Here is a 25,793-nt window from a genome sequence, read left to right on the forward strand (position 1 = left end):
CAAGGCTTTATTTCCCTCAAGCCACCTATATAAAATGGGTATAATGCCTACCTTGCAGAGGGAATCTTGAGGCTTTGAGATCTTTACCTGGAAGGTGCCATATAAGTGCTTATCAGCTACTGCCTAGATTACTCAGGAAAAGGGAGGAAACACTAAGACTAATACAAGTTTTAATCATTAGGCAATTGAACAACAAGATCAGACTTAAATAGAATATAAATTGTTCAACAGCACAGACTAGGCACTTTAATGGAACCAAATGTGAATAACTTAGTGCAGTAAATATTCAGAAATTTGGCACTAGATTTAGTACCGTTACTGAAAGTGCTTGGTGGTATACACTTGCAGAGATCATATTAAGTCATTTTTTTAAGTGTTTAAGTATAGCTCTTGACACGGTCATAGGAACGTGCTGTGATATTAAGTCTGATTAGTGCTGGTCTGGTCTTCATGCTTTCTGGTTAGTGACTTCATTAACTCACTGTACCTACATGTAACACTAAGTATCTGTTACCAAGTAGTCTCTTCTTGAGCCACTGATTTCCACTTACAACTTGATTTGGGAGAAGGTGATGAAGGCAGCAGCACAGTTATTCTACTGTCCACTCCACAAAAGCCTGTTGTTTGGTCACTACTTTAAAAAAAAGTTACCTGGTTGGATGTTTCCCTCTCCAATTGTGTTCAGCTGAAGGAAGCCCAGCTCTTTCCTTGCCCCCCCCACAGAATGCTGTATTGGTCAAAGATACCCACATATTACTAGGCCAGCTCAAGACAGGCTGGCCCCGAATTAGCTTCTGGGGTTGCAAATCTTTTCCAGCTGCAAGGAGTAGGATAATGGAATATCCATTAAGGCATTTGGCATTAAGCAAAAAAAGTTCACTGCAGTCCCATACTGAAGAGGAATTATAAACAGCATGACTCTCGAACTAGTCACGCTGGTACCTGATGAGTCGTGTGGAAATCCCTCAGCCAGTAGAGAGGTAAGGCCAATAAATCCGTACTGTTGTGTCCATTCAGGGTGGGGCCCTAGTCCAAAGACTCATATCCCCGTGTTCTATATAGACAGTAATGCTGGATGATAAAGACTATGTCAAAGATGATGGAGAAGAGGCCCAGTCCAAACTTAGTTGGATCTCCAAAGATTAATTTCCATTCATCTGTCAAAAATAAATAAGGTAGTCTGAAAAGCTGCATTGTCACTCACATTATTAAATCGGTTAGACTTAAGCTGGTCTTGGCCATCCCTTGACTTAAGGATAATGGTTATTCCATAGTTACGGGTATAAGATAAATCATTAAAGTTTCACTAAAATGGTTTATTTTTAACAGCACAGGTTATTCATCATAGTTTGATTTCACTACATTGTGCGGGTTAATGCAATAAGGTACTCTGTGCTGTTGTATAGTTACAAAGAACAACTGTGTAAATCGCTTACATTAGAAGACAACCACACACTTATCTTACCAGATTTTTATAGCACTGATGGCTGCACATGCTGCCATGCAGGACACCTAGGTTTGGGAATGACCTTAAGGGGGTCTGGACTGGTAGAAAGTGCTTTATGGCAGGTTTTTCCTTTAGTGGACAACGTAGGCCCTAAAAGACACTTCAATTCCATGCTTACCATTGTTGTAAGACTGCAAAAACATCTGAAGAAGGCTGAAGCTTCCACCAGTAAAATCCAGTAACACATTTCCAATGCTCCACCCTTCAGTACTCTTCCGCCGAAAATTCATGTATGCCTACAAGAGAGGCATAGAAGGGAATCAGATCAAAGTGAATTAAATATGCTGCATACTTTGTTTTTACCTATAAAAGGCAAATATTTTGTAGATCAAGCAGTCAGACAAGACAAAAAACTTTTTATTCTACCCCATCAATAGAGAATTCTCCACTTATTTTGACATCGGATAAGCAGATGCCTCAGTCAATGCCTCAGTCAACCCCAGCTGTAAGAGAGCCTTGCTGGTTTAACACTACAGTTTTCAGACATTGCAAAAAAGTTACTTGCATGCTTAGTCAGCACAAAATCCATCAATCAAGTGATCTGTTTTGATCACAATTCTAAAATAGCATAGTCAGCATTCTAGAATCATATGCACCACATATTAAAGAACCGACAGTGCTCTTCCAGGTAGCTGCCTATATTAGTATGTGGCATCTTGCTACCCACTTGAGTTAGGAGACATTAGTGCTCATTTTTACCTGTGGAAAATATTTTATCAGTGTGATTCCCAGTTTAATGTAAGAAAAGAAAAATAAGAACTGTAGCCATGTGATTTCTCCAGCTGCAGCCACGGACAGGGTGGTAAATGTGAAGATCCATGCAATCACAAGCAGCCCAATAGCAACTCTGGACACTCTTTGAGTAGCTCTCTGAAAAACGAGACATTATATACATTTAGAATTCATTATACCCAGCTCCCTCCCACCCCTGTTACCGTAAGATGCACAATGCTGAGCATAAATATACATCCAAAGCCCATTGCAGAACTGGCTAGATTGACCCCTCCTCCTCAAGTATCCCCACATTGTTTTAGTATCATAACAGCTTGCTATAGGTTTATGATAGAACAGCACAATTGCTGAGTCCAATTCCCATGGGAATCTTGTTCAGAAAGTTAGCATCCAGGAGGAAGGGGTCAAAATCTTTCTGCAATGTTTTTGTGGGAGATTTGTGGGACTTGTTCTATTACTCAACTCTAAATTAAGACAATTTGTGGGGCTTTATGCTCATAATAGCATTTGTGAGATGTTCACTGATTAGGGCACAGAGAAGCTTCCGAAGTCACTTACCACACACCCTGACTTTTCTTGAAAACATCTTATACTGGCAGAGGGGGCAAGGAGCGCATATACACACACCCCTCTTTCACAACTTGATAACCCAGAAGAGGTATGAATATTTTTTTCCTCCTAGCATGTTTACTGCCTGTAAGCGAACACCATCCACACACATTTTGTTATCGTGACGGCACTGACTGAGCACAGAAGAAGTGGAACCCCAGAACAACTCCCAAATTCTAAACCCAATTCTGCCAGTCTGCATGGCTTTGTAAGAATAGAAATTGTGCCCCCATTTTACCCTGTAATGGCAATAGTATTCACCTATCTGAGAAGGATGTTGAGAATTAATGTTTGTAGAGTGCTGTGAAAATGAAGAACCCTATAATTGCTAGATACTATTAATATTTAGCCTCAAAGCTTAAACATAATCAACTGTTTTGGCTTCATTTGGAATATAAGCGTATCATAGGTAAACCTACCTCATATATACAGCATTGAAATATTAGAAAGAGTGTTAAAGCTACTGCATGGAGACTGAAGAAAACATCATTGCTGTCCACAGGGTTCACTCCATTGGGATACTGGCGTAGGAACTGCTCCTGAGTATTAAAATCCCAAGCAAGTCAGCTACCATAACTCTGTTCTACAAGTGATGAAATATTTCATTTAAAGAATGAAAAGTGCACTTACCTTGACGTAGGCTATCCAGAAAAGTCCTACATTAAATACACTGTATGCTATGAAGCCAGTGAGGTTTAATGCTACGTAGTCAAAGCTTAGTCCAACAACACTAAGAAAGAAAAGAAAAAAAAAAAAAAAAACCCACTTTACATATAAAGATTCATCTGCAGAGCAGTATGGTCAGTGCCATAAAGGGACTGAATTTCTGACACTAGAAGGTTCTGATTTAAGGGCTTTCTACATTTACTCTCCCAAGAAGAAACGGTGCCAATACTGCTTTATAAAAAGTCATTTGTACGCAGTGAGGGTTGCCCCTCACACATACTATATATTTTGATAGCATTTACAATAAAGTTTACTTTCAAAATTCATATTGCTATGTTGTCTGCCTCAACTCCATACAACTGCAATGAATTTGATTAGATCCACAACCAGAAGCATTACGTCAGAAGGAGTCCATTCCTACTGCCCACTGTTCTGTCCTCACATTCCAGGTAAGGATTTTAAACTTTTATAAACAACCATTTGTTCACTCATTGAGATAAAGAGCCTCAAGTCAGAGGCAAGATAACTCGTTATTGTTCAATTCATTTAGAATCCATGCCTTTGTTACAAATACAAAGCGTCTTCTACAACCATAGGGGGGGGGGAGGGGGGAAATAGATAAATCAATCTTGTCAACCATCCATATTACATCGTGGTTTAGTGTTAGGTCACTGGAGGATGTACTTAAAATTCCATTCTCCCTCCAATTTATGTGCTATTGAAAGTTCACCAGGGCTGAAATTCACATGTAGTCACTCACACTACAGTGTGCCTGCGTAGTGAAGCTGTGTGGCCTCCCTCCAAGCCAGAAGGGGAGGAACCACCCTCTCTGCCCAGGTGGGCGGAGCCAGACCCACCTTGTCCTTCCCACTGGAAGTGGCTAGATGGGACAGGAAGTATAAAAGGCAAAGACCCAGCTCAGTTGGGTCTGAAACAGTGAAGGAGATAGACACATCCTGCTTGTGAAGGAACTGGTGTCTGCAGGGGAGCTGCTAGGACTGCTGCTGACCACCTACCTGGGGAGAGAGAGGACACCCCTTTGATCTAGGTACACCCTGAGAGGAGAGGAGGGGAGGGAAGGAAGTGGCCAAGGGGCAGCTGACTCTAGTCTGCTGTAGTGCGGTCTGAAACATGGTCAGCGTATTGCAGCTGGATTCCCCACCGACAGATCACTCTGCAATTATAGCCCTGGGCTGGAACCCAGTGGAGTTGGGTGGGCCTGGGTCTCCCTACCATCCCACCCTTGGGTGGCAACCTACCCAATGTAGGCCAGGTGGGGCAGGTGTTAGCCTACGTCTGCCAAAGCTAGAACGACAGTTTAGCCCTGCCCTTGCCTGCAGGACCGAGCCCATAGATAGCTCATTAGCCCTGCCCCTGCCTGCAGGCCTGGGAGTCTGTAGACTCTTTGGGGTTCTGCCCCATTAGACCAGTCAGGATGCTAACACCTGGTCTGCTAATTCCCCCAATACTAGGCAGTGATCCTGATGATGTGGTGAGGCCTCCCTCCAACCCAGAAGGGGAGGGACAACCACATCAGTATGTGAGAGTGTGTTGATATATATTTTAAACACACTCCCATCTTTCCAGTAACTTATTCACATGGCAATTGAGATTAGGGGTACATCTTACAAAGTCACTTGAGTGACTTGAAAATAGGTCTTTGGTTCTTAAGTCAATTAGGCATTTAGGAAACTATTACTCTAGGTGTCTAACATGCAGAAAACCCACTCCCTGTCCTGGAGTAGGCTGTATGTTATACCTATTTGTACAGTACCTAGTAGAATGGGGCTGCAGTCTCTAGCTGCCACAGTATGGATCATGAATAAGGCTAAGTTTTAGTCACTGGTATTTTTAGTAAAAGTAACGGACCAGTCATGGGATGTAAACAAAAATTCACGGCCCATGACCTGTCCATGACTATTAAAAATACCGTGACTAAAACTTGGGGGCAGCATGTGGTTCGGGTACCCCACGGGGGCTGGCTCCCTTCCTGGCTCCATGCTTTCTCCCACCTCCCCCAGCAGCAGCAGAGTTTGGGTCTGGGAGGGGGCAGGGGCACAGGATGGGGTGAGACTCCTGGTGGCACTTACCTGGGGGCTCCCTGGAAGTGGTGATATCCCCCTCGCTCAACTGCTAGGCGGAGGCATGGCCAGACAGCTCTGTGCACTGCCTTTGCCCAGGGCACTGCTCCTGCAGCTCCCATTGGCTTGTAGAGCTGCCTGGCCACGCCTCTGCCTAGCAGCGAGTGAGGGGGATGTCGTCACTTCCAAGGAGCCCCCCAGGTAAGTGCTGCTCCGAGCCCACCTCACCCCATTCCATGCCCCAATCCTCTGCCCCCTCCCACACCCAAACTTTGCTGCTGCCGGGGCCTGAGACTGGCCTAGCAGTGGCCAATACGCCTGGTGCGGGGGCTGCCTGAATTGCCCTTGAGCCAGGTGCACCAGCTGCTGCAGAAGTCATGGAAAGTCACAGAATGTGACTTCTGTGACAAACTTGCAGCCTTAATCATGAATAACCATTCATTTTAACAGGTGAGAAGTTGTGGAGTTAAGCAGAATTGTGATTAGGGGAAGTTACCCTCATACACATGATCTAATTTCCATAGAGATGAATCTGCTCAGGAAGGCATATGTATTAGTGAGTGCATTTTTCTTTTAACTCTGTTACCCAAATTTGTTTGCTACAAAGTTGCTAGTATCCTCATGAGGCTACAAGGGCTCCCTCTGATGGTGAATTTAAGATCTGAAGAATCTATTATTGTGCTGAAGGGGAGAAAGAAGCAGGGTGGGGAGAATCACTTCTCCAGCAGGAAGAATGGTTTTGTTTGGGTGGGGTTTTTTTTGGTATTTTTAAATCTTTAGTGACTTGGGTCTTGATCCTGCAATCAGAGCTCCACATGTGAATGCTGCCCACTGGACTTAAATGATACTTGGCAGGGGTCCATTTGGGCAAAACCAATTGCAGGGTCAGTGCCTTGGGGTTCTGACTTGGATAGTTGTTAGGAAAGTAACCTTCTAGAAAAGGTACTTGAGCTTGCAACAAGAAGCTTTATATTTCTGAATCAATTCAACTGCTATATTACTGAGGTTAATGGACTCTTGTAGTAATGGGGTTTGGTTTTCTTCTGTAATGGGAATTAACTACATTAAAGGGATCTCTGATAATTCCCCATCCTACTCAGAAGCCAGTCCACATAGCAATGTTACAAATGGTCAAGATTCAGGCACATTTCACAGCTAGTCTCCTTACCTTTTTCGTCGCCAGTTTTCAAAAACCTGAGGGTAGAAGGAGATAGACCAGGCAAAGAAATAGATCCAGCCAGTCACCTCGTCTATAATCTTCACTATGTTACTATGAATCACTTGGAATCGAATCCTGGGACTGCAAAGGAATTTGTATTAAATCAATCAGTTTTTAAACAAACTGTCATTCTCTGCACTTTTCCATAGATCATACTCCTTCATTCTAATTTGTGAGGCAGAAAACTCAAGTCAGTTACTCAAAGTTTAGGGTTGAGTTTTAGTAGAGCAATAAAGCTTTCCCCCTTTTCACACACTCTTGTGGTCTTCTCAAGATTTCTACAAATCCTAGTGATGTCTTGCCTACCCTCAATCCTCCTCCATTCGGTTATATTTTCCCCTCCTTTATACAGGCCTTCCGAAGCCTCTCATCTTCCTCTATTGCTTCCACTCCTCTTAGTATGTTACTGTTGTGCAACAGCCAGGTTTTACTCTTCATGTTCAGCAAGCAAAGCCTTATGATCTGGCTTGTCTTGTGTTCCTGGATATGTTGTGATGTGGGTAGCAATAGCCATGATAGAGACAGTTAAAAGCAGAAGTGAAATGAGGAAGTGACAAGACCATGCATTATCCTGCAGAACTGTGGTATTAATGGCAACAAGCAAATGCAACTCAGCAGTCCCCATCTCACCAGTTTGTTCTGATATCAAGGAAGAGAGTTCCACCTGTGAACACATGATTCTTTACGAGACTCTTTAAGCAGGAAGGTTTGTGGATGTACTAAGTACTTGTGGCTTGCACTGAAGTCTTGGTGAAAGCTGTGGGTGTGCAGAGGAGAATCAGGCTGTTAGCATTCAAGGATAGGATTCTCAGACTCGGAAGCGTGTTAGCAAGATAGGCATAGCAACAAAGCAGTAGCCCACGGAGTTTAGGGCCAAATGGTATCCAGCTTGAGTAGTGTTGTCATGCATGCTCAGACTTTTCTTGTGTGGGATTTAGAGTATGCTGTTGAACCTGACCTATGAATGCCTAGGATTTTAGGGTTAATGATTCCAAGATACATACAAGATACAGAAGCTACTAGTACCACTTTATTTATCTCAACATCATTGGGGGGGGTGGGGAGGGAAGAGGGAGACACTGACTGTTAATCAAGGGACCTTGCAGTGTAATTAGTAAGATATTGTGTAAAATGCAACAGAGGGTCCTGTGGCACCTTTGAGACTAACAGAAGTCTTGGGAGCATAAGCTTTCGTGGGTAAGAACCTCACTTCTTCAGATGCAAGACATCCACGAAAGCTTATGCTCCCTAGACATCTGTTAGTCTCAAAGGTGCCACAGGACCCTCTGTTGCTTTTTACAGATTCAAACTAACCCGGCTACCCCTCTGATACTAAGATATTGTGAGATGGCGTATTATGATTATACTACTTTGGATACCAAGGAGTTGCATGTGACCAGGGTTGAATTGTAGTTTAACTCACCCAGTTTGGTTGGAATTACTGGCATGAAGATAAACTGTAACTTGTCCAACATCTTTAGCTTTCACTTGAAAGCTTGAATTATTTAGACCTGTAGGCAATATTACCTGTCAGACAAGGAAAAAAGGTTACATGTAATAACTATTCACAGGTTTTTAATGAGGTCAGACTACACCAATTGCAAGCTTTAGCATAAGGTCTGAAGTCAGTTTGTTACTCACTTGATCAGGTAGTTCAACAATGGTTCCATTTTTTGACGAATATGTAACATTAAATGTTATCACCAATGTCTCATTTAATGGGGCACTGTGAAGATAGATAAGTCAAATGAAGCTACAAATCCATGTGTCAAAGGAGGTTTCAGGCCTTCTGGGAGAATTCGGATTCCATGGAGCTCAGGCAATATTGTTTTGGATGGATCACATTAAATGTAAATTGTATAATCACTTATGGCACCAACATGATACTCTAGAAACAGATACTGTCCTTCACTGACAAACCAATCTGAACTGGATAGAACTTGTATGTCTCCCTTTGTGCAGCCACTAATCAATTCTAACAGGGGGTTGAAAGATGGATAAACACCTTTAAAAGTCGGATATTTCCCTATTCCTCCTCCCACTTTGTAAGCATCCCACCAATCCCCACCACTGCAGTCTTCCTCCCTCCCCCACCCCATGTCATCTCACATTGAGAAGGACTTTCCATTCCTGGGAAAAGTCTCACTATTAGTGAGAGACTGAGAAAATGGGCACTGCACTAGAGTAAATATCTACTCCACAGCTACAGTATGAGTTTCAGCTCTGAGGTGGCTACACTTCTGTGCTGGGAACAGTGACCTCTGTTCAATTTATAAAACATTTAGGTGTCCTTCTAGATACATTTTACATTAAGCAGGTTTTTGTTAGGCTCATAGTAATTACAGCGGGAAGAAACTGCGTCCATCTCCCTGCCAATGCAGAATTCAGTACCCCAAAAGAAGACACATGATATTGGATCCTACATCTAGCCAAACTTATCAATACAAAAAAAATACAGACTGTCTGAGCTTGTAACTAATGGTGAATTTTCACCCCCATGAGGGCAATTATGAAGGCTATGTACCACAGCTTAAGTGGAACAGTGGCCTTGTACTAACCCACTGCACATAGATGAAACTCACCCGAAATCAGTGGTTTTCAACCCTCCAGTTGTGGGGTATCACAGACTAGGTCTAGGAGGTCCGTGAAAGGCTGTCATAACCATAGACCAGTGGCTTTCAACCTCTGGTCCACAGACCCCTGGGGGTCTGCAGACTGTCTAAGATTTTCAAAGGGGTGCACACCTCCATTTTCAATTTTTTTTTTTTTTTTGGAGCCCACAAATAAAAAAAAAGGTTTAAAACTACTGCCCTAAATGAACAAAGCCAACATCTTTCCTGCAAATCTAGTTAGTTATCTTAACAAGTCTTGCCATTCTCTGTTCTGGTCTGATGCCTGTGGGTGTATCCAGTTGTAACAAAAGCAGAGAATTAAAGGAAGAGAAACTGATGTTCTAATCTTACCTTAGAATCACGGTGACATTTGTCAAGCTACCATTTTCTAATGAAACCACTTCAGGGACAGATAGCATGAGGGCTCCATCTGGAAAAAGAAAAACATTAAGCTTAGATTTCGACAAAAGGATCATCTCTTTCCTGAAAAGATGAATTGTTTTCCTGTGTGGCAGAAGAAAGCAATTTGAGAGTACAAACCAGTTAGACAAGCTCATTGGGTTGGTTAGCAGGAAGGTTAGAGTGGCAGACAGCTGTGATTAGCAATAGTGTAGAAGCAAGCATCAGCACTTTTTCAAGTGACTGAATAATTGAGACATTAATGAGAAAAGTGCAGACTGAAAACAGGAAATGGGCCAAACAATTGTCTCCTGGAACAAATATATTATACACATGCAATTAGTTACAAATACTTTCAACTCTAAGCCAATTATAAAATGCTAATTTAAGTGTTACTGTTTCTTGCTATGATCAGCAATGGATCCTAATTATCTGTAAGAATCAGAACTCTTTAAAGCCGGTCTGAAAATTGCTGCACGATCCACATGAGCCCAGCAGAATACCAAGAAATTCAATGACTTCAGCTCGTTAACCTACCCTTGCAGTACTCTGTCAACATCTTGCTATTGTGCTTGAAACTGTTGCATTGTACACACTTCAATGGCAACAATCTATTGATTTTCAGAGTATATTGATAGAACGCAGCTAGAAATAAGATTATGCTTTTCTTGCTTGTCAGTCACTTTATTTAACTGAATAGGGTGTGATTACATTTCATCTACAATCAAGTGCCACAGTATAGCTCAGCCTCCCAGAGACAGTTTTCCACTCCCCTGCCCAAATTCTGACAAATATGCCTAAATCCTGACCTGGAACTCACCACACATACCTACTAATATCGGAAGCTTATAAAAGCAAAGAATAAAGACATCTTATCTTAAATAGGAGAGAAGGGGGGGGTATTTTAAATGCAATATATAGAATTTTAACAAATCTCTAAAAATTGCAAGTGACAGTTTGGTTATCTTATCTTGTAGACACGTCTGGCAACTATAAACCAAATAGCTAGCATAGATAGGGTGAACTTGGTGATCCTGATTGCAATATAATGAGGACTGAACCTATAGTCTAGCCTACTGACCTAGTCACTTACATCAATAGTGAAACGAGACACTTTTTGTGCTGGCTTGTCACCACAAAACAGTCTGAAGGTAGTATACAAGGGAAGAAAGTTCCCAACACAACAATAACAGCTGGAGCAATTCTTTGTTAGAAGCTGTTACATCAAGCCAATAGTCTTATAAGCACACCACGATTTCACACAGGTCACCTTTAACAGGAGAATATTTGGTTTTCATCAGATACCCTTTTAATTGACAGCCATTTTAGCTAATAAATAACCAACTGCTGATCTGGTGCACAGCTAGGTAAGCTTCCCAATTTGGAAGACACTTACCACAAAGTTGTAGCAATGAGAGTGAAAAACACAACACCGAGAGAAGTAGCCATCTTTTCTTCATCATGCTATTCTTCAGACAGCTACAAAGCAAATGAAAGGAAATGTTGTTTAGGCTCCTGCATAATTTCAGCAGCAGCACAGCCCCATCTACTACTCTTTTTCCACTGTGCCCTGCATCACTTCATCTCACCCATCACCTTGCCAAGGCCATCGTTAACCCACTTCCCCACACACCATGGTCAGCCCAGCTCTGCCCCCTTCACCTCCACACCTAGCCCCCACCCATCCCTGGGGCTGGGGCCACCTTGAGCCTATTTTGCCAAGCTCCCACTTACCACCATGCCCAGTGCCCACCCGGCATCACCATTTCTGGCCCCCACCCACCCTAGAGGCCAGGGTACCTGAGCCTAGAGCCCTCCCTTCGCTAAGCACCCCCCACCACCACCCTACCTAGCCCCACTCACCCCAGGGCCCCCTGAGCCTAGAGCCCTCCCTTTCCCCGCCCCACCTCGCCATCTACCCTAGAGCTCTGCTCCCCCCAGCCAAGGCACATGGAGGCAGCAGAAGGCAGGGGGCACAGGAGGGGTGTCTCAGCGCCCCAGCCAGGGGGGAGGAGGAGAGAGGGGAACTGGCGGCTCCCTCCCCCCGCTCGAACCCCCGGGGCGCAGAATGGTCCCCTCACGCCAATGCGCCCCCTCAGCACCCATGACCACGCGGCGCAGTGCATGCCGGGACTTGTGGTCCTCATGGGGCGCTCCTCTGGAGGGGGGTCCCCCCTCCGCTATGCGCCCCGAGGACAGGAGAAACACCTACCGCTGAACCACTCCGTCCGACTATCGCTCCTTCCTCCCATGTGAGGTGACCCGCAGCCGCCTATATCAGGCCTCCCTCTCGCGTGCCGTAGAGCCGCAATGGCTGCCCCAGGCCGCCATCTTGGGTGTGGCCTTTGGTGCTTTGGGGCGCTAGCGACGCCCGGGGGGGGGGTTCCCTTTTGGCTTAATTAAAATATCGTTTAAAACTCTTTAGATATGTTTTGATGGGGGGATTGGGCCCCGGGAAGCGTCAGAAGTGGGTCGCGGGCGGGCGTTTTGCCACACTCAAGATGGAGGCTCCAGCTCCCCCCCCCCGGATCTACTCGGGCAGCTGCTCCCGCCTGCTGTGGCTCCGAGGTTCGTAGTTCAAGGGTCAGCGCAGGCCAGGGCCAAGCCTCAGCCAGTCTGGCGCTGGATTTAACCCTCAGGTGGCTGCTGCTGCCCCAGGCCCTCCAGCCCTTGCCCGCTATGGGAGCCCAGAGCCGGTTGGACCTGTGCCCTGGCACTGCCTGTGCATAGGGCAGAGACCTGGGTACCCCTCAGGCAGAGCCACGCTGCCGGTGGAGAGACGAGTAACTGAGAGCCACCCCAAGGAGCAGGGCTGGAGAGTGGGAGGCAGGCTGCAGGCTGAGTCTCTGCGCCGGTCCCGTTGCTGCCTGTGTGTTGGGCATTTACTTGGGCAGCTGGCGGACTGAACACACCCAGTGGTGCAAGAAGTGGCAGCCGCCAGAGGACAACACAAATGATGGCTGATAACCAAGCTATAGGTCTGAGTCCATGTGCTACACCTGGAACTATGTGTGTGTTGGGCATAGATCTGGGCACCACCTCAGTTAAGGCTGCCTTGGTAATAGAGACAGAGCAAGGGCAAATTGTGGCCCAGAGCTGTTCAAGGGAGACACAGGCGCAGGCTGATAGCCTGGCTGCTGGAGCACAGGTGAGACATAAGGAGTAGCATTGCAAGGTAGCTCAAGACAGAGGCATTGTGTTTCACCAACACAGCTTTGTGCCACCATGTTATGTCAGCGTCAATGACTTATCAGCGTTGTTTTAATGACTTGCAGGATGCTGCTTGGCTCTTTAGGGGGGAAAAAAGGGAAAGGAGGCAAACCAGGGGGGGTGGTGGCATGTGTGTCTGTCTGTCTATATATCTGAAATCTAATGTAAAATACTTCTCTTTGTTGTATGGAAAAAGCCAAGCCAAGTAAGAGTAAAACAGTCTGTTTCTAGAAGGGTCAGTTTTTAAAAAATCAGTGGTTAGGTACCTAAATGGTTAAATCAAATGAAGCCAGAATTAGTGCTGATTAGTGTTTCTGGCTGTCCTGTAATCAGTGTGCAGTGGTGATGTAGCCGTGTTGGTCCCAGGATATATGTGAGACAAGGTGGGTGAGGTAATATATTTTATTAGGTTGGTCCAATAAAAGATATTACCCCACCCACCTTGTCTCTCTACTATAGGCAATGAATACTTTTTTTTTTCTAGTGATTTGTGGCGTTTCAAAACAGACACAGCTCTGAGCAATTTCTGAAATGGCACCATAGTTAGCTGCTGTAGCGGACTTGGCTACAGCATGATTGAGTGAACTTACAGCCCAAACCCAAGTTATGTACTTCGCCTGAGAATCTAGAAAACAGTAGAAAGCCCAGATACTTAGATGTATATTTATCAGAACCTTAGAAAAACTTAAAATAGATTTTTCCCCGCACCTTGATCTTGTATGTGATGCTGCTTCACAGGGAACAGAGGCAAACTGCCCTAACCCATTTTGCACTTTACTTTGGGATACAATCATTAACTTCATCAGAGTGCTGCTTAAGTAGGGCATGGTGTGTTAGAAAGAAGCAACAAGATCCTTTCATCTTAAGGGGCTTTTGGTCCACTGTGTCTACTGATACAACCCGGCAAAAACCAGGGCAGAAAGATGGAAGGTACAAGAGGGGGAGGGATAGCTCAGTGGTTTGAGCATTGGCCTGCTAAACCCAGGGTTGTGAGTTCAATCCTTGAGGGGGCCACTTGGGAATCTGGGGCAAAATCAGTACTTGGTCCTGCTAGTGAAGGCAGGGGGCTGGACTCGATGACCTTTCAAGGTCACTTCCAGTTCTAGGAGATGGGATATCTCCATTATTTTTTTTTTTTTTTTTTTTTAAATTTCTATGCTCTTAATGAACTTGTTATGATGCTAGGCCTTGACTTTTGTAGTAGTAAAGGCAGGCACTACAGTAATACAAATAATAAGTAATAATAACAACAGCAGGTAAACATCATCTTTGTTTATACAATCAAAGTTATATGTTAATAGAATAATTCATATGTATTTGTGTGTGGGTAATTAAACTATAGTTTCTAGCGTATATTATTTAGCCACAAATCATCTAAATTAGTGTATGTTGAAACTTTGAACTATGTAGTAGTAATTCAGCTATAGTAATAGTATATTGTTAAGCTAAATAATAGATGGTGTTCACTTCTAGCTACTGTATCACTGCTTAAGTAAATGCTGTAAACGAATCTAGTAGATTGTCTCAGCACCCTCATAACTGATTTTATGGTTGCAGGGAATGGAGCAAGATGTCCAGAGAATAATAAAAGCCTTGAATGAATGCCTTGCGGCTTTTCCCCGGGAGCACCTTCAAAGGGTTAGTCGCATTGGTATTTCAGGACAAATGCATGGGGTTGTGTTTTGGAAAACAAACCAAGGTAATGTCCATCTTTTGACATGTTTGCTATAAATATTGTAGTATAGAAGCTAAATGGCTGAAGCCATGGAAGATGGATCTATTGACGTTGGAAATCATTTTTAGTTCTGGAATAATCTGTAGAAAACTGCCATAAAACATCTTGATGTTTTATGAAATATAATGGTCAGAAAAAGTCCTGTTAAACATGCATTTTTTCTTAATTGTAGTAGACAGTCATTTACAACCACTCATTCCATTTAATCATGTTGTTGACATACTAATTAAGGATCTGATCTTGTGAATCCTTATGTGAGTGAGTAGTCCCAGTGAAGTCAACAGGGCTATTCACGTGAGGAAGGTTTTGCAGAACTGGGATTCGGAAGGGAATTGAGCCTTTACTATTATCTATCAATTGTCCTCTGTTTGTTACCAAATGAAATGTGCTTATGGAACACACAGTACTCTTTTTATCCCATTCCCCACATGAGCCATTTTAATAGTTGTTGCCTAGTGAGTTGTCTGAATACCTGTCAGTAATTGCTCTTCAGTAGAGAGGTTACTGAGTCTATCTTGCTATGAAAAGTTAGCTAGCCTTACACTTTATGGAAATGTACATAGCATTACCCATACTGCTCTGCTCTGGAATGTTGTTTTTAAAGATTCCAGTTTGAACTCAAAATACGAGGAGTGACATTTAATAAATGTAATATTTGAATTGATGTCAGATGTTTTAAAAAAGCCCAAAACATTAAATGAAATGGTTTTCTTATAAGCCATAAATGACAGATGCACAATACTCTTATTGCTGTTGACTCTGAATATCTGGGAAATGGAAATGCAATTCTGCATGTGTAAGTAGTTGTAGGATTAGCATCCAAGTCACAAGCAACCAAATCGACCTCTGTGACTTATTCACATAGGCCCCAATTCTGCAAATACTCAAATAAATGTGTAGCTGCATGCATTTGTTTACAAGATTGGGGTTTTAGATTGTAAACTCTGTAGGGCAGGGATTATAATATAGATTTTTTTTTTTTCAGCTACACTGGTGTAAATCCATTGAGGTCGGGACATTACTCTGGATTTCAGAATCTGGTTCCATGTCTTTATTCTCTCTATAACTCACAATACACTCCTATAGCTATTATTATTGAATATTTTTATTATTGCTTAATGTTGAATTCCCTAGTTGAAGCAGAGATTTGCTGTAGACCATAAAACTGATTTTCCGAAAGTACTGATCATTGTCTGTCAGATATTGGCAGGATCTCAATTGCTTTAAGAGATCTTGAACTATTCACCACTGTGATTTTATTTTAAATACTAAAATCATCACCAAGAAGTATATCCAAGGGCTGATGGATTCATGGGTCTGTTGCCTACTTTCTAGCTGTCCCATGAGTGCTGCATAACAAAACCTCATGACTCCATCAGCTGCATAAATTCTCATGTGGAGGTGCTTAATATTTCATTTCAGAAAGCCACATGTCACTTTTTGTTTTAAATTTCTGTATTCAACAACATGAAGGAGAATGTTTGTTTGCTCTCACTACTTTGAGTAGATTAAGTGAAACCGCATACTCTCTATTGCGAATTAAATTTTAATGGCATCCTTTAGGGTTAGCTTTGTGGTTAATAATAGTTCTTAGAATCAATTTTAAAACTAGAAAATGAGATGAAGTGGAAATACAGTTGAAATAGACTTAAAGGAACAGGTATCAAAGGAAGTGGGGATGGTTGCTGTATTGTTTACCTGGAGAGAGACCTATATAGCTCTCTCCCTCCACGCAATTGCTAGAGATAATAAAGTATCTGACTTGCTGCACCCAACCTGAGAGTGAGATCTCTGGTTTTTCTCTGACAGAAAGTAAATAAGATAGAAATGGACTTTGGACGCTTCACATAATACTATAACTTTTACATTTTGTTTAAAGTTGCTCTGTATGAGAGTGAAGTCCAGGAGCTGTATCAAAGTTTCAATTCAGGCTAGTGGAGACACTGGTCGTCGTAGAATAATGCCTTCTGCCATGCTTGGTATAAGCTCCCTCTTTGCCGGTGTGGCTTAACTTCTATGGGTGAGAGCCTCACTCCCCCTGTGGCTTCTTTATACTATGTAAAAGGGCAGGAACAGTGTAAAGGGTCCATAAAAGCCCTCTATCTGGCCAGGGAATGACTTCCCCAGCACAGGAACTGTGGAAGGCAGCTGTAATGTGACATTCTGTCTTATCTCGATCATTACCTGTGCCTGTTCATATGGCTATTATGGGTACTAGGAGGACAGAGCTAAAGCCTATGGACAGCATTTTTTCCCCCTTCATCTCAGGGTAATTTTATGGCAGATTATTCAGGGCTGGAAAACATGATTGGTTAGTTTGACTATAGTCAGTACTGGCATATTTTTTTGAAGTGTTAAATGTGTCTTTGTAGAATAATTTGAGTCACAGGAATTGAAAGGTGCCAGACCAACTGCAGTTAATTATGCTGTGCTTCTCCAAATACTGCCAAATTTCAGGTTGCAAATGGGCCAAGAGTGGAACTGGTCACACCTTTCAGCCTGGAGAAGTCAGTCATCTGATTACGTGGCAAGATGGCCGCTGCAGCAGCAGTTTCCTCTCTTCTCTTCCTCAAGCACAGTCACATCTCAGCTTGGCTACAGGATTTGGATGTACCACAATCTACTGGTATTTGAAGAACAGGTAGAAGCCTGTGACTTCAGCTGTATTCATTAGATTTTCTGTATCATGCCGTTTCATTAGCAGTTTCTTGGCTGGAATTGAAGCCACAGTCAGTGTTCTTGTAGAAGGTTAATACTGGCTCACGGTCTGCAGCTGTATATTTCTTCCTATCCATCATAATGCACTAGCAGGAGGAGACTTGTGAGATGAAGCAGAACTTCCCTTTAATCAGAATATTAATTAAATGGCTGAAGATCATTTCAAATGGAAGTATTAAACATTAACCATATACAACTGAGTTTGATATTCTCTCATCCTTCTAATAAAAAATACCACAGAACACTTAACAAGAAAAGAAACACCTCTGGTTATACATGAACGGAAACATCATCAGTTAATATAGTTTGAACCCTATAGTTGTGCCTTAAGCATAGTTCCTATATATACTTATGAAAATATGTTGGGGGAGTTGTTTTGGGCCAATTCCTGCAATGTACTAAGAGAATTGGGCCCTACATTAGCTGCTGTTCCCTTCCCTCTTAGGCACTAAACAGTCCTACCAAGCCTCTGATGAGGTTTTATTCATAATCTGCTGGGTTGTCACATGCTTTGCATGGGACACAGTTTTTAACTTACAATTTGCCTTCAGCCATAGCAGGGTGTGGAATCCACAAAACCTTTGCGTAGATTCTGAAACCATTTCAGCTTCAATAAGCTATTACATTTCCCAAAGTGTCACTGTCTTCCACATCAAGTAGGAGTTCAGTTTTGCTAAAAGGGATAAAAGACTCTTGATCTTGCATTCCTCCTGAAGTTTGTTTAGATGGTATCTGGAACATGGTTGATCTCTCCACACTCATTTTTATACTGTTATTTTCATCCTTGGTACTTTTGCTTTAATACATATATTGAGCACCCTAATTCAACTGGATGGAATTAAGATTTTTTTCAGATGTTCCAAAGCTGAGAGCAGGACATCTCTGTGCAAGTATGCTGCTGTTTCTCTCTTTATAACAGGCTTTGCAGCTGTGTACTTTGCCACAAAGAACTTGTGTATTAAAACTGTTTCCCCCATCTCCCCGTAGGAGTGAGTATTGTGCATGGTAACACACCATAAATCCAATTGCATGGAAAAACTAGGACTTGATCACTGAGGCAGTCTTTATAGTTGGTTCTGTGCAATTTTGATTGTGAGATTCTGCGTGTTTCTAAAGTTCTCTGGAGTGATAGAAGCAATCTTGTCTTTTATAAAGGATGCAGTTACTGATGGGACAGAGTTAATGTAATATTTGACTAATATTAAGGACCCTTAGGAGTTACTCCTCATTGTCTTTACTTAATATTGCTCTGCATCATTTGACTTTCGTGGCGCTATTTGTTTCCTTTTATACACCACAAGGAATTCAGTAATACTCCTCGGCAACAGTGTAATGAAGTTTTATTGCAAAGTAACAATTCACTGAAGAACATTAGACACACATTTCAATGTTTTCTATTTTTCTTCAATAAGCAGCTTTTTTGTTTTTCCTCAGACACTCACTGTTGAATCATTTTTACAGTAAACCTCAAGTAGCCTATTCAGAATGTTTGGAAAAGATCTAATTGTATTATTGGCCTCAAAACCAGGTGCTAATGGAGTAACTGCGGTGTTGGAGGTAGATGCTAGAGATAGTTGAAATTTTTTCTTGAAATTTGTTTTTTTATCAACAAAGAATGCTGTGTTTTTGTTTTTATATCAAAACAAATGTTTGCAGGGAAATGTCTAATTTCTACTAAATTTTGAGTTGCCAAAAATGATTTTTTTCCTTAATTCGGATTTTTGGTTTTTCTATAAAAACCAAAAAGTTTTGAAGAAAGTTTTTGATAAAAACAATTTTTGTAGTCAAATTTTTTTTGTGGGGAGAAAAAATGTTTCCTAACCAGCTCTAGTGGAGCTCTTGTTTTCTAAGGATTTCTCTCACTCAATTATTAACATATGTTTCCAGACAGTTTCTTTTGTCATGTGTTTCCGGTTTTGTCCTGAATATCAACTACAAATGGAAACTGTTAGCAAGTGGATGTTTAACAAAGCAGCTGTTGTTTTGTTGTTGTTTAAATAGCCCAGATTTTCTGAAGCCTTATGATGCAGCTGGTACCATCCACGACTACGTGGTTGCCATGTTGTGTGACCTGGAAAGGCCACTGATGTCCGTCCAGAATGCTGCCAGCTGGGGATATTTTAATTGCAGAAGTAAAAGCTGGAATACTGAGGTGTAAGTGACAGTCATCCAGTGGATTTTATTTATTGTCTGTCCCATATGATGTGAATACTCCTCCCAGGCAGGGGGTGGTTGAAAGCTGCTCCCTCTGATGGTTGTTTGGCCCTTTGCTAAATGAGTCTGTGTGACTCACTCCAGTTTGTGGTGGGCAAGTACATCACATAAAACCTCATCACTGTTGGCCATCACTGGCATTGTCATTTTTAGAAACCCTAAGAGAAGGCATTACTGACTGCCTCAGCAAAGAGGCTATGGATACTGAATTATTTGCTTCCTTCCTGCCAGGGTTCTTTCTAGGGCATGGATGAGGTACAGTGGTGGGACAGAGTGGGTCAACTGTCCATGCTATATCTACATGCTGGTTAAAGAGAATTTCACTCTTCAGTGCCTTCAGCTCAGCTCTTTCATAAGCATTAAAATTCACTTAGTGTCATTTAAAAGGTGTCAGGCTACCGGGCATTTGATGAGACCTCAGTTTTATTCATTTTTTTTTTTAAATGACTTGCTCTTTCAGGGGGTGGAGTCCAGGGCCCTATACATTTCAGGGATCAGTTTGGGCCATGACTCCAGAGTGAAAAGATCTTCTAACAGTGAAGGTAAAATACTTTCTAGCCCATTGAAAGGGTAACAGAAGCTTGGATTTGTCTCACTGAGCTTTTTCTGACTTGAAGTAGTGGTTGTAGTCAAATAGCCTATACTCACATTGAAGTTTGTTGTTTGTAGCTAGCATTTGCTCTTTTGTTTTTGACCTGCTAACCCTCTGCATGAGAGTTTCCTGGGAGCCAGTGTTCTTTAGCACTTGAAAATTGGTTATATGTCTGTTCTTTTGATTGTCCCTTACCATACTGCTTGGCTATGTGACTTTGATGGTTTGAACACGTGATCCCTGCTAGATCAAATCAAGGATAAATGTAGGGGGATTTATTTACTCTTCTGGGCTATTCTGTACAAAACTGTTTTAGTTTTTAGCCAACATAGCCAATGGAACTGGAAGTCTGAACTTGTCCAAGGCAGAGCTAATTGAGTGGGCAAAAGATTCTGTAAACCCAGCAGCCACAAGCACATGGTCAGGTTAGCCTGTGACCTCAGGGATGTTCACATAGCCAGGTTGCATGCTGTAGTATTGACTTATCTATCTATCTATATATAATTTTTTTTGTTTGCAGTTTGAGAGAATCTGGCTTTCCTCTTGACTTGCTTCCTGAAGTGGGTGACCCTGGTGACATTGCAGGGAGGATGTCCCATGACTGGCATGGAATACCAAAGGGAACGGAAGTGGGAATTGCTCTGGGAGATTTCCAGTGCTCTGTTTATTCTTGTATGACTGAGAGGACTGATGCAGGTATTATTATACAGCTGGGACACAACAACTACAGTTGTTATGAACACTTCAGGAATGGAGGTTGTTCATAACTGAACAAAACATGGTTGTTCTTTCAAAAGTTTAGGACTGAACATTGACTTAATACAGCTTTGAAACTTTACTCTGCAGAAGAAAAATGATACTTTTAACCATCTTAATTTGAATGAAACAAGCACAGAAACAGGTTCCTTGCCTTGTGAAATCTTTTTTTAAACTTTGCCTTTATTTTTATTTTTAGTAGTTCAGGTTTATCACAGTACTGTACTTGCGCTCTCTTTTTTTTTTTTTTTTTTTTTTTTGGTCTGGTTCGAAATGAAGCATGTGGTTACCTGGTCAGTTTATATCTCTGCTGTTTGTAACGCTGAGGTTCTACTGTAAGACCTTTCAATAGGTCTGAGTACCATTTTCCTAGTCTGTGAAAGGACTAATAAAGTTTTTCCATTAATACCATAGCACTCTTTTTTGCCTGACTGTTGTTCCTAGCTCGGTATTTATATTGTGCTCAACACCACAGTATGTGGATAACTTATTTTCCTCTTTCAAGGTAGCTTGCTAAAAGATTAAATCTTTTCTTTCTTGTGTTGTAGTTCTCAATATCAGCACCTCTGCTCAGCTGACAGTCCCCATGCCCTTGGGATTCCAGCCTCCAGAGACACCAGATTCCTTGTCAGCTGTTGCCTATTTTCCTTATTTTGATGGTAACTATCTGGCAGTGGCAGCATCACTCAACGGAGGAAATGTGCTGGCAACATTTGTGGATATGTTGGCACGCTGGATGGCGGAGTTGGGTAAAGTATTTTGGGGACAGACAAGGCTTAATATGGGAGTTGGTCAGCAAGATATGAGGGACTGAGTCAAAGCAGCGAGTCTTGTACAGCAGTGGTTTTCAACCTGTGGTCTGCACCTCCATTCAGAATTTTCTAGTGGTCTGTAAATGAAATAAGGTTGAAAACCATAGTTGTACAGTATGTGTCATGTGTATCAGAAATCACGTAGCATGTGATTCGTTCCCACTGTAGCGCTAGAATTTCCTACAACAATTAGGGGACACGCTGAGAACAACACTAACAGGAGCCTGCATTTGGATTGTGTCTGGGTTTTGTTTTTGTTTTTTTGTTTCAAACACTTGAGTGAGTGAGAATATCTTTGTGGGTTCCATTTCAGAAGGAAACATTTTCAAAGGAAAAATTATAGGTCAATAAATCAGAAGTAAATCACTAATTTCCATGTTCATAGAGACTAGAAAGAGTGACTTGATTATGTTAATTGCCTTGAATTGCAGTTTTCACAGAACTTTAAATGCTTAATGGACTTTAAAGAGCCAGATTTAGTGCAGTATCATAAAAAACAATCATGTCATTTCCCCCAAGTGCTTTAAAATGTGATGTCACAACTTCTTTGATATCCTTCCCTTGAGTTGTCTCAGTGCAACAGTAAATTCTAAAATCCTTCCAACCAATGTTTGTGACCTTTGCACTGTCAGCATAGAAGGTGGATATGATTGCCCCTATTAAGAAAAGGTCACTAGTTGGTTAGTTTCCAAACATGCAAGATTACCTTTACTGTTGCTTTTTCATTTTAATTGAGCCAATAGCTAATGTTTCAGAGAAAACTGTTCCATTACCAGAACTGCAGTGTTTATAATCAGAAAAGACTTCTTGGATCAAAATACTTTGGATGAGGAGTTCGTATTCCTGCAAAAGTGATCTCCTTAGGGATAGGAGAAGCCAAATACGCAGTGTTCTGTTGAGCCAGCATACACCACTGAAACAGCCCACGGCATCATTAGCATACTTTAAGTCTCCAGCATTCATCTCTGACAGGTGAAAGGGACACCAGGCTGACAAAATTAGTAACACCATTTCCTTTTGACAGGGTATGAAGTTCTAGAGTCCAATGTCTATACACAAATGATCAACGCAGCCTTGGCCCAAAATGATACCAGACTCTCAATCTGCCCAACTGTATTTGGAGAAAGGCACATGCCTGAGCAACTGGCTTCAGTGACTAGTATCACTGCTTCTGATCTCTCTCTGGGTCACGTAACCAGAGCTTTGTGCCATGGGATCATTCAGAATCTGCATTCCATGTTGCCATTTCAACACCTGAAAGAGGCAGGAGTGAAGAGAATTCTGGGAAGTGGAAGTGCCCTTTCCAAGAATGAGGTGCTGAAGCAAGAAGTGGAGAAAATTTTTCCATTTCCTGTGATCTATGGAAAGGATGTGGATGCAGCCGTGGGTGCTGCAATGGTGATGCTGCACAGAAGATAAATCCATAGTTCAAGATTGTCTGATATAAAGTTTTTTTTTTTTCTGGACATATCAACACTTCCTCTCTGTTCCCTCAACGTTCCTGATGTTGCTTTTAATCTACCATCCCACTCAGTATGGAGAAGAACAGCTTGCATTAATGTCCCTCTCTGGTTCCAAATGTACTCAGGGTCCTGCTTGCCGTTACATTGTCATTCCTAATTGTGCATTGAGAACTAATTATCACATGAAATTTGGCTGCGTGAAGGGAAAAGATCCATTAAGTTTGGGTTGAAGATAATACTTCATTATAGGCTCATTTTCCTGTTAGGAAAGAAGCCTGGGATGGCTAAGACGAGCCAGTGTCTGTTGGTAATGGCATCTGTAGCCTTTGTTAGAGATGTTTTGTGGTTAAACTATCTCTTTCCATATATATGTGCAACACGATGGGGCCTAAAGGTGCTACTGTAATACAAATAAAATAATAATTTACCATATCTTATACATTGAAGAGTGTGTGTCTCTCTCTCTCTGAAGGGCTGAGCACCTTTTTGGCTCTTAAGTAACAGTAAAATGTTAGGAGGGAAGGTTATAGGATCAGTGAAGTACATTGCTGCTGATCCAAGTTAGATTCATGACTAGCTCGTATAATGAATTTTATAAACATCAGTGCTCACGCTTCAGAGTGCAGATTGGTTACCAGCTGGGGGTCAGGAAGGTATTTCTCTCATGTTTTAATGCACAATTATTTACAGTAGTGTGTGTGGAGTGGAGCTTCCCCTGAAGAATTCAGCATTAGCAGGATATTTGACTAGATGGTTCATTGGGCTTTTCTTTTGTTCTAGAAAAGTTATAGTAACGCTCCTGATAGATCCATTCCCCTCTCTTCTTACCATAGTTGTTGCCAGAGAGAGGTGAAATGTGCTCACGTGTGTCAGCCCAAGAACGTCCTTTCCGTTTTTCTTGATATGTTCTATTTTAAGGAGTTTATAACTCTCTGCCTTTTATATATTGGAAGGAACTAAGCCTTGGCATAGCAACTTGCAGGCTGGATTAAAATCTTTTTTCAGTTTTGAGCATTGTTCATGTGAACTTTCCATAAGTCTCTGGGTTTCTATCCCATGTGCCATGGTCCTAAAGCACCCCACTGATCATTGTACACTCTCCTTTATTTTAAGGTAAAAGCATTTGTATTTTATTTCATCATCCAGGAGAAGTTGGACATGCATTTCGTTACTTGAAAGAGAGGGAAGTAAATAAAGTGGTTTCATATTATCTGGGTACAATTTTATTAACTAGAAGCATCTGTTTTAACTGAAATTTGGACCTGCATATCCATCTTGTTCATTAGCAGCATTGGGACTGACTCATATTGTCTTAATGAGAAATCTGCTTCCTATCCCAGAGCTCTAAATCCACAGACTTTAATTAAAGTGATGGATTAATCCCCTGCCTCCGCATGACCACTCTTTTCCATGTGGTGAGTAAAGAGCCATTGGCGTGATCAGGAAACACAGACAAAGTGTAGAACATAAGAACGGCCATACTGGGTCAGACCAAATGTCCATCTAGCTCAGTATCCTGTCGTCTGACAGTGGTCATCGCCTAATGCCCCAGAGTGAATGAACAGAACAGGTAATCATCAAGTGAGCCATCCCCTGTCGCCCACTCCCAGCTTCTGGCAAACAGGGGCTAGGGACACCATCCCTGTCCAGCCTGGCTAATAGCCATTGATGGACCTATCCTCCATGAACTTATCTAGTTCTTTTTTGAGCCCTGTTATAGTCTTGGCCTTCACAACACCCCCTGGCAAGGAGTTCCACAGGTTGACTGTGCATTGTGTGAAATAATACTTCCGTTTGTTTGTTTTAAACCTGCTTGCCTATTCATTTCACTTGGTGACCTCTAGTTCTTGTGTTATGAATAGTTGAAGGTTATGGTAAAACACCCTATTTTGTAGCACTTTGTTTTAATTTGGCTAGTTATACTGTATTTGTGCATCAGCAGATCTTCCCTTTTTTGAATGATACTGCCAGGAGCCAATAACATTTTCCCCTTCAAAAACTAGGTCTTTGCAGCTGCCGCTTATTAATCCTTGAATCCAGCTGAGCCAGTTTCAGGGAGCCGGTAAAATCTGGAATATGGTTCATTACTGTGCTTCATCGAGACAAGAATTTCCCTGATTAATAGAGTCCTAGACTTTAAAGTCAGAAGGGATCTTCATGATCATCTAGTCTGACCTCCTGCACATTGCAGGCCACAGAACCTCACCTCTCCACTCCTATCATAGACCCATAACCTCTGGCTGAGTTACTGAAGTCCTCAAATCATGATTTAAAGATTTCAAGTTACAGAGAATCCACCATTTACCCTAGTTTAAACCTGCAAGTGACCCATGCCCTATGCTAAAGAGGAAGGCAAACCTCCCCCAAGGTCTCTGCCAATCTGACCTGGAGGAAAATTCCATCCTGCTCCAAATATGGTGATTAGATAGACCTTGAGCATGTGGGCAAGACCCACCAGTCACACACCT

At 42.1% G+C, this 25,793-nt stretch overlaps 2 protein-coding genes across 6 annotated transcripts; one reads left to right on the top strand and one right to left on the bottom strand.

The window, feature by feature from the left end:
• Positions 1-216: 216 nt before the first annotated feature.
• Positions 217-12,125, bottom strand: CTNS (cystinosin, lysosomal cystine transporter). Of its 2 annotated transcripts, none has more exons than XM_054008256.1 (11): positions 12,038-12,125; positions 11,222-11,304; positions 9,778-9,856; positions 8,456-8,540; positions 8,238-8,341; positions 6,764-6,895; positions 3,479-3,578; positions 3,268-3,387; positions 2,207-2,377; positions 1,626-1,743; positions 217-1,157 (listed from the first exon to the last, which is right to left on the bottom strand). In XM_054008256.1, exons 2-11 carry the CDS (start codon positions 11,286-11,288, stop codon positions 1,027-1,029), a joined length of 1,107 nt encoding a protein of 368 aa, XP_053864231.1. In that variant the 5' UTR covers positions 11,289-11,304; positions 12,038-12,125; the 3' UTR covers positions 217-1,026. The 2 variants fall into 2 exon arrangements, with proteins under 2 accessions (XP_053864231.1, XP_053864230.1); XM_054008255.1 differs by lacking the exon at positions 12,038-12,125 and adding an exon at positions 11,745-11,901.
• A 217-nt stretch (positions 12,126-12,342) lies between these two features.
• On the top strand, positions 12,343-24,535 carry SHPK (sedoheptulokinase). Of its 4 annotated transcripts, none has more exons than XM_054008738.1 (7): positions 12,343-12,393; positions 14,593-14,734; positions 17,228-17,411; positions 19,490-19,642; positions 20,815-20,990; positions 21,599-21,799; positions 22,887-24,535. In XM_054008738.1, the coding sequence occupies exons 2-7, from the start codon at positions 14,596-14,598 to the stop codon at positions 23,279-23,281; spliced, it is 1,248 nt and encodes a 415-aa protein (XP_053864713.1). In that variant the 5' UTR covers positions 12,343-12,393; positions 14,593-14,595; the 3' UTR covers positions 23,282-24,535. The 4 variants fall into 4 exon arrangements, with proteins under 4 accessions (XP_053864713.1, XP_053864710.1, XP_053864711.1 ...); XM_054008735.1 differs by lacking the exon at positions 12,343-12,393 and adding an exon at positions 12,400-12,973; XM_054008736.1 differs by lacking the exon at positions 12,343-12,393 and adding an exon at positions 12,400-12,973 and having other exon boundaries at positions 21,599-21,709.
• The last annotated feature ends 1,258 nt before the right edge of the window (positions 24,536-25,793 follow it).

This window comes from Malaclemys terrapin, chromosome 18 (assembly GCF_027887155.1).
Source record: "Malaclemys terrapin pileata isolate rMalTer1 chromosome 18, rMalTer1.hap1, whole genome shotgun sequence".
Classification (NCBI taxonomy): Eukaryota; Metazoa; Chordata; order Testudines; family Emydidae; genus Malaclemys; species Malaclemys terrapin.

Coding starts and splice junctions, on each gene's coding strand:
- CTNS (XM_054008256.1), bottom strand. CDS start 11,288: ATGATGAAGAAAAGATGGCTACTTCTCTCGGTGTTGTGTTTTTCACTC. Junction 3,579..6,763: donor GAAAACTGGCGACGAAAAAG/GTAAGGAGACTA, acceptor TTTCTTTCTTAG/TGTTGTTGGACTAAGCTTTG. Junction 2,378..3,267: donor TTCAATGCTGTATATATGAG/GTAGGTTTACCT, acceptor CTCGTTTTTCAG/AGAGCTACTCAAAGAGTGTC.
- SHPK (XM_054008735.1), top strand. CDS start 12,779: ATGATGGCTGATAACCAAGCTATAGGTCTGAGTCCATGTGCTACACCT. Junction 12,974..14,592: donor GCCTGGCTGCTGGAGCACAG/GTGAGACATAAG, acceptor TTATGGTTGCAG/GGAATGGAGCAAGATGTCCA. Junction 19,643..20,814: donor AAAAGCTGGAATACTGAGGT/GTAAGTGACAGT, acceptor TTTTGTTTGCAG/TTTGAGAGAATCTGGCTTTC.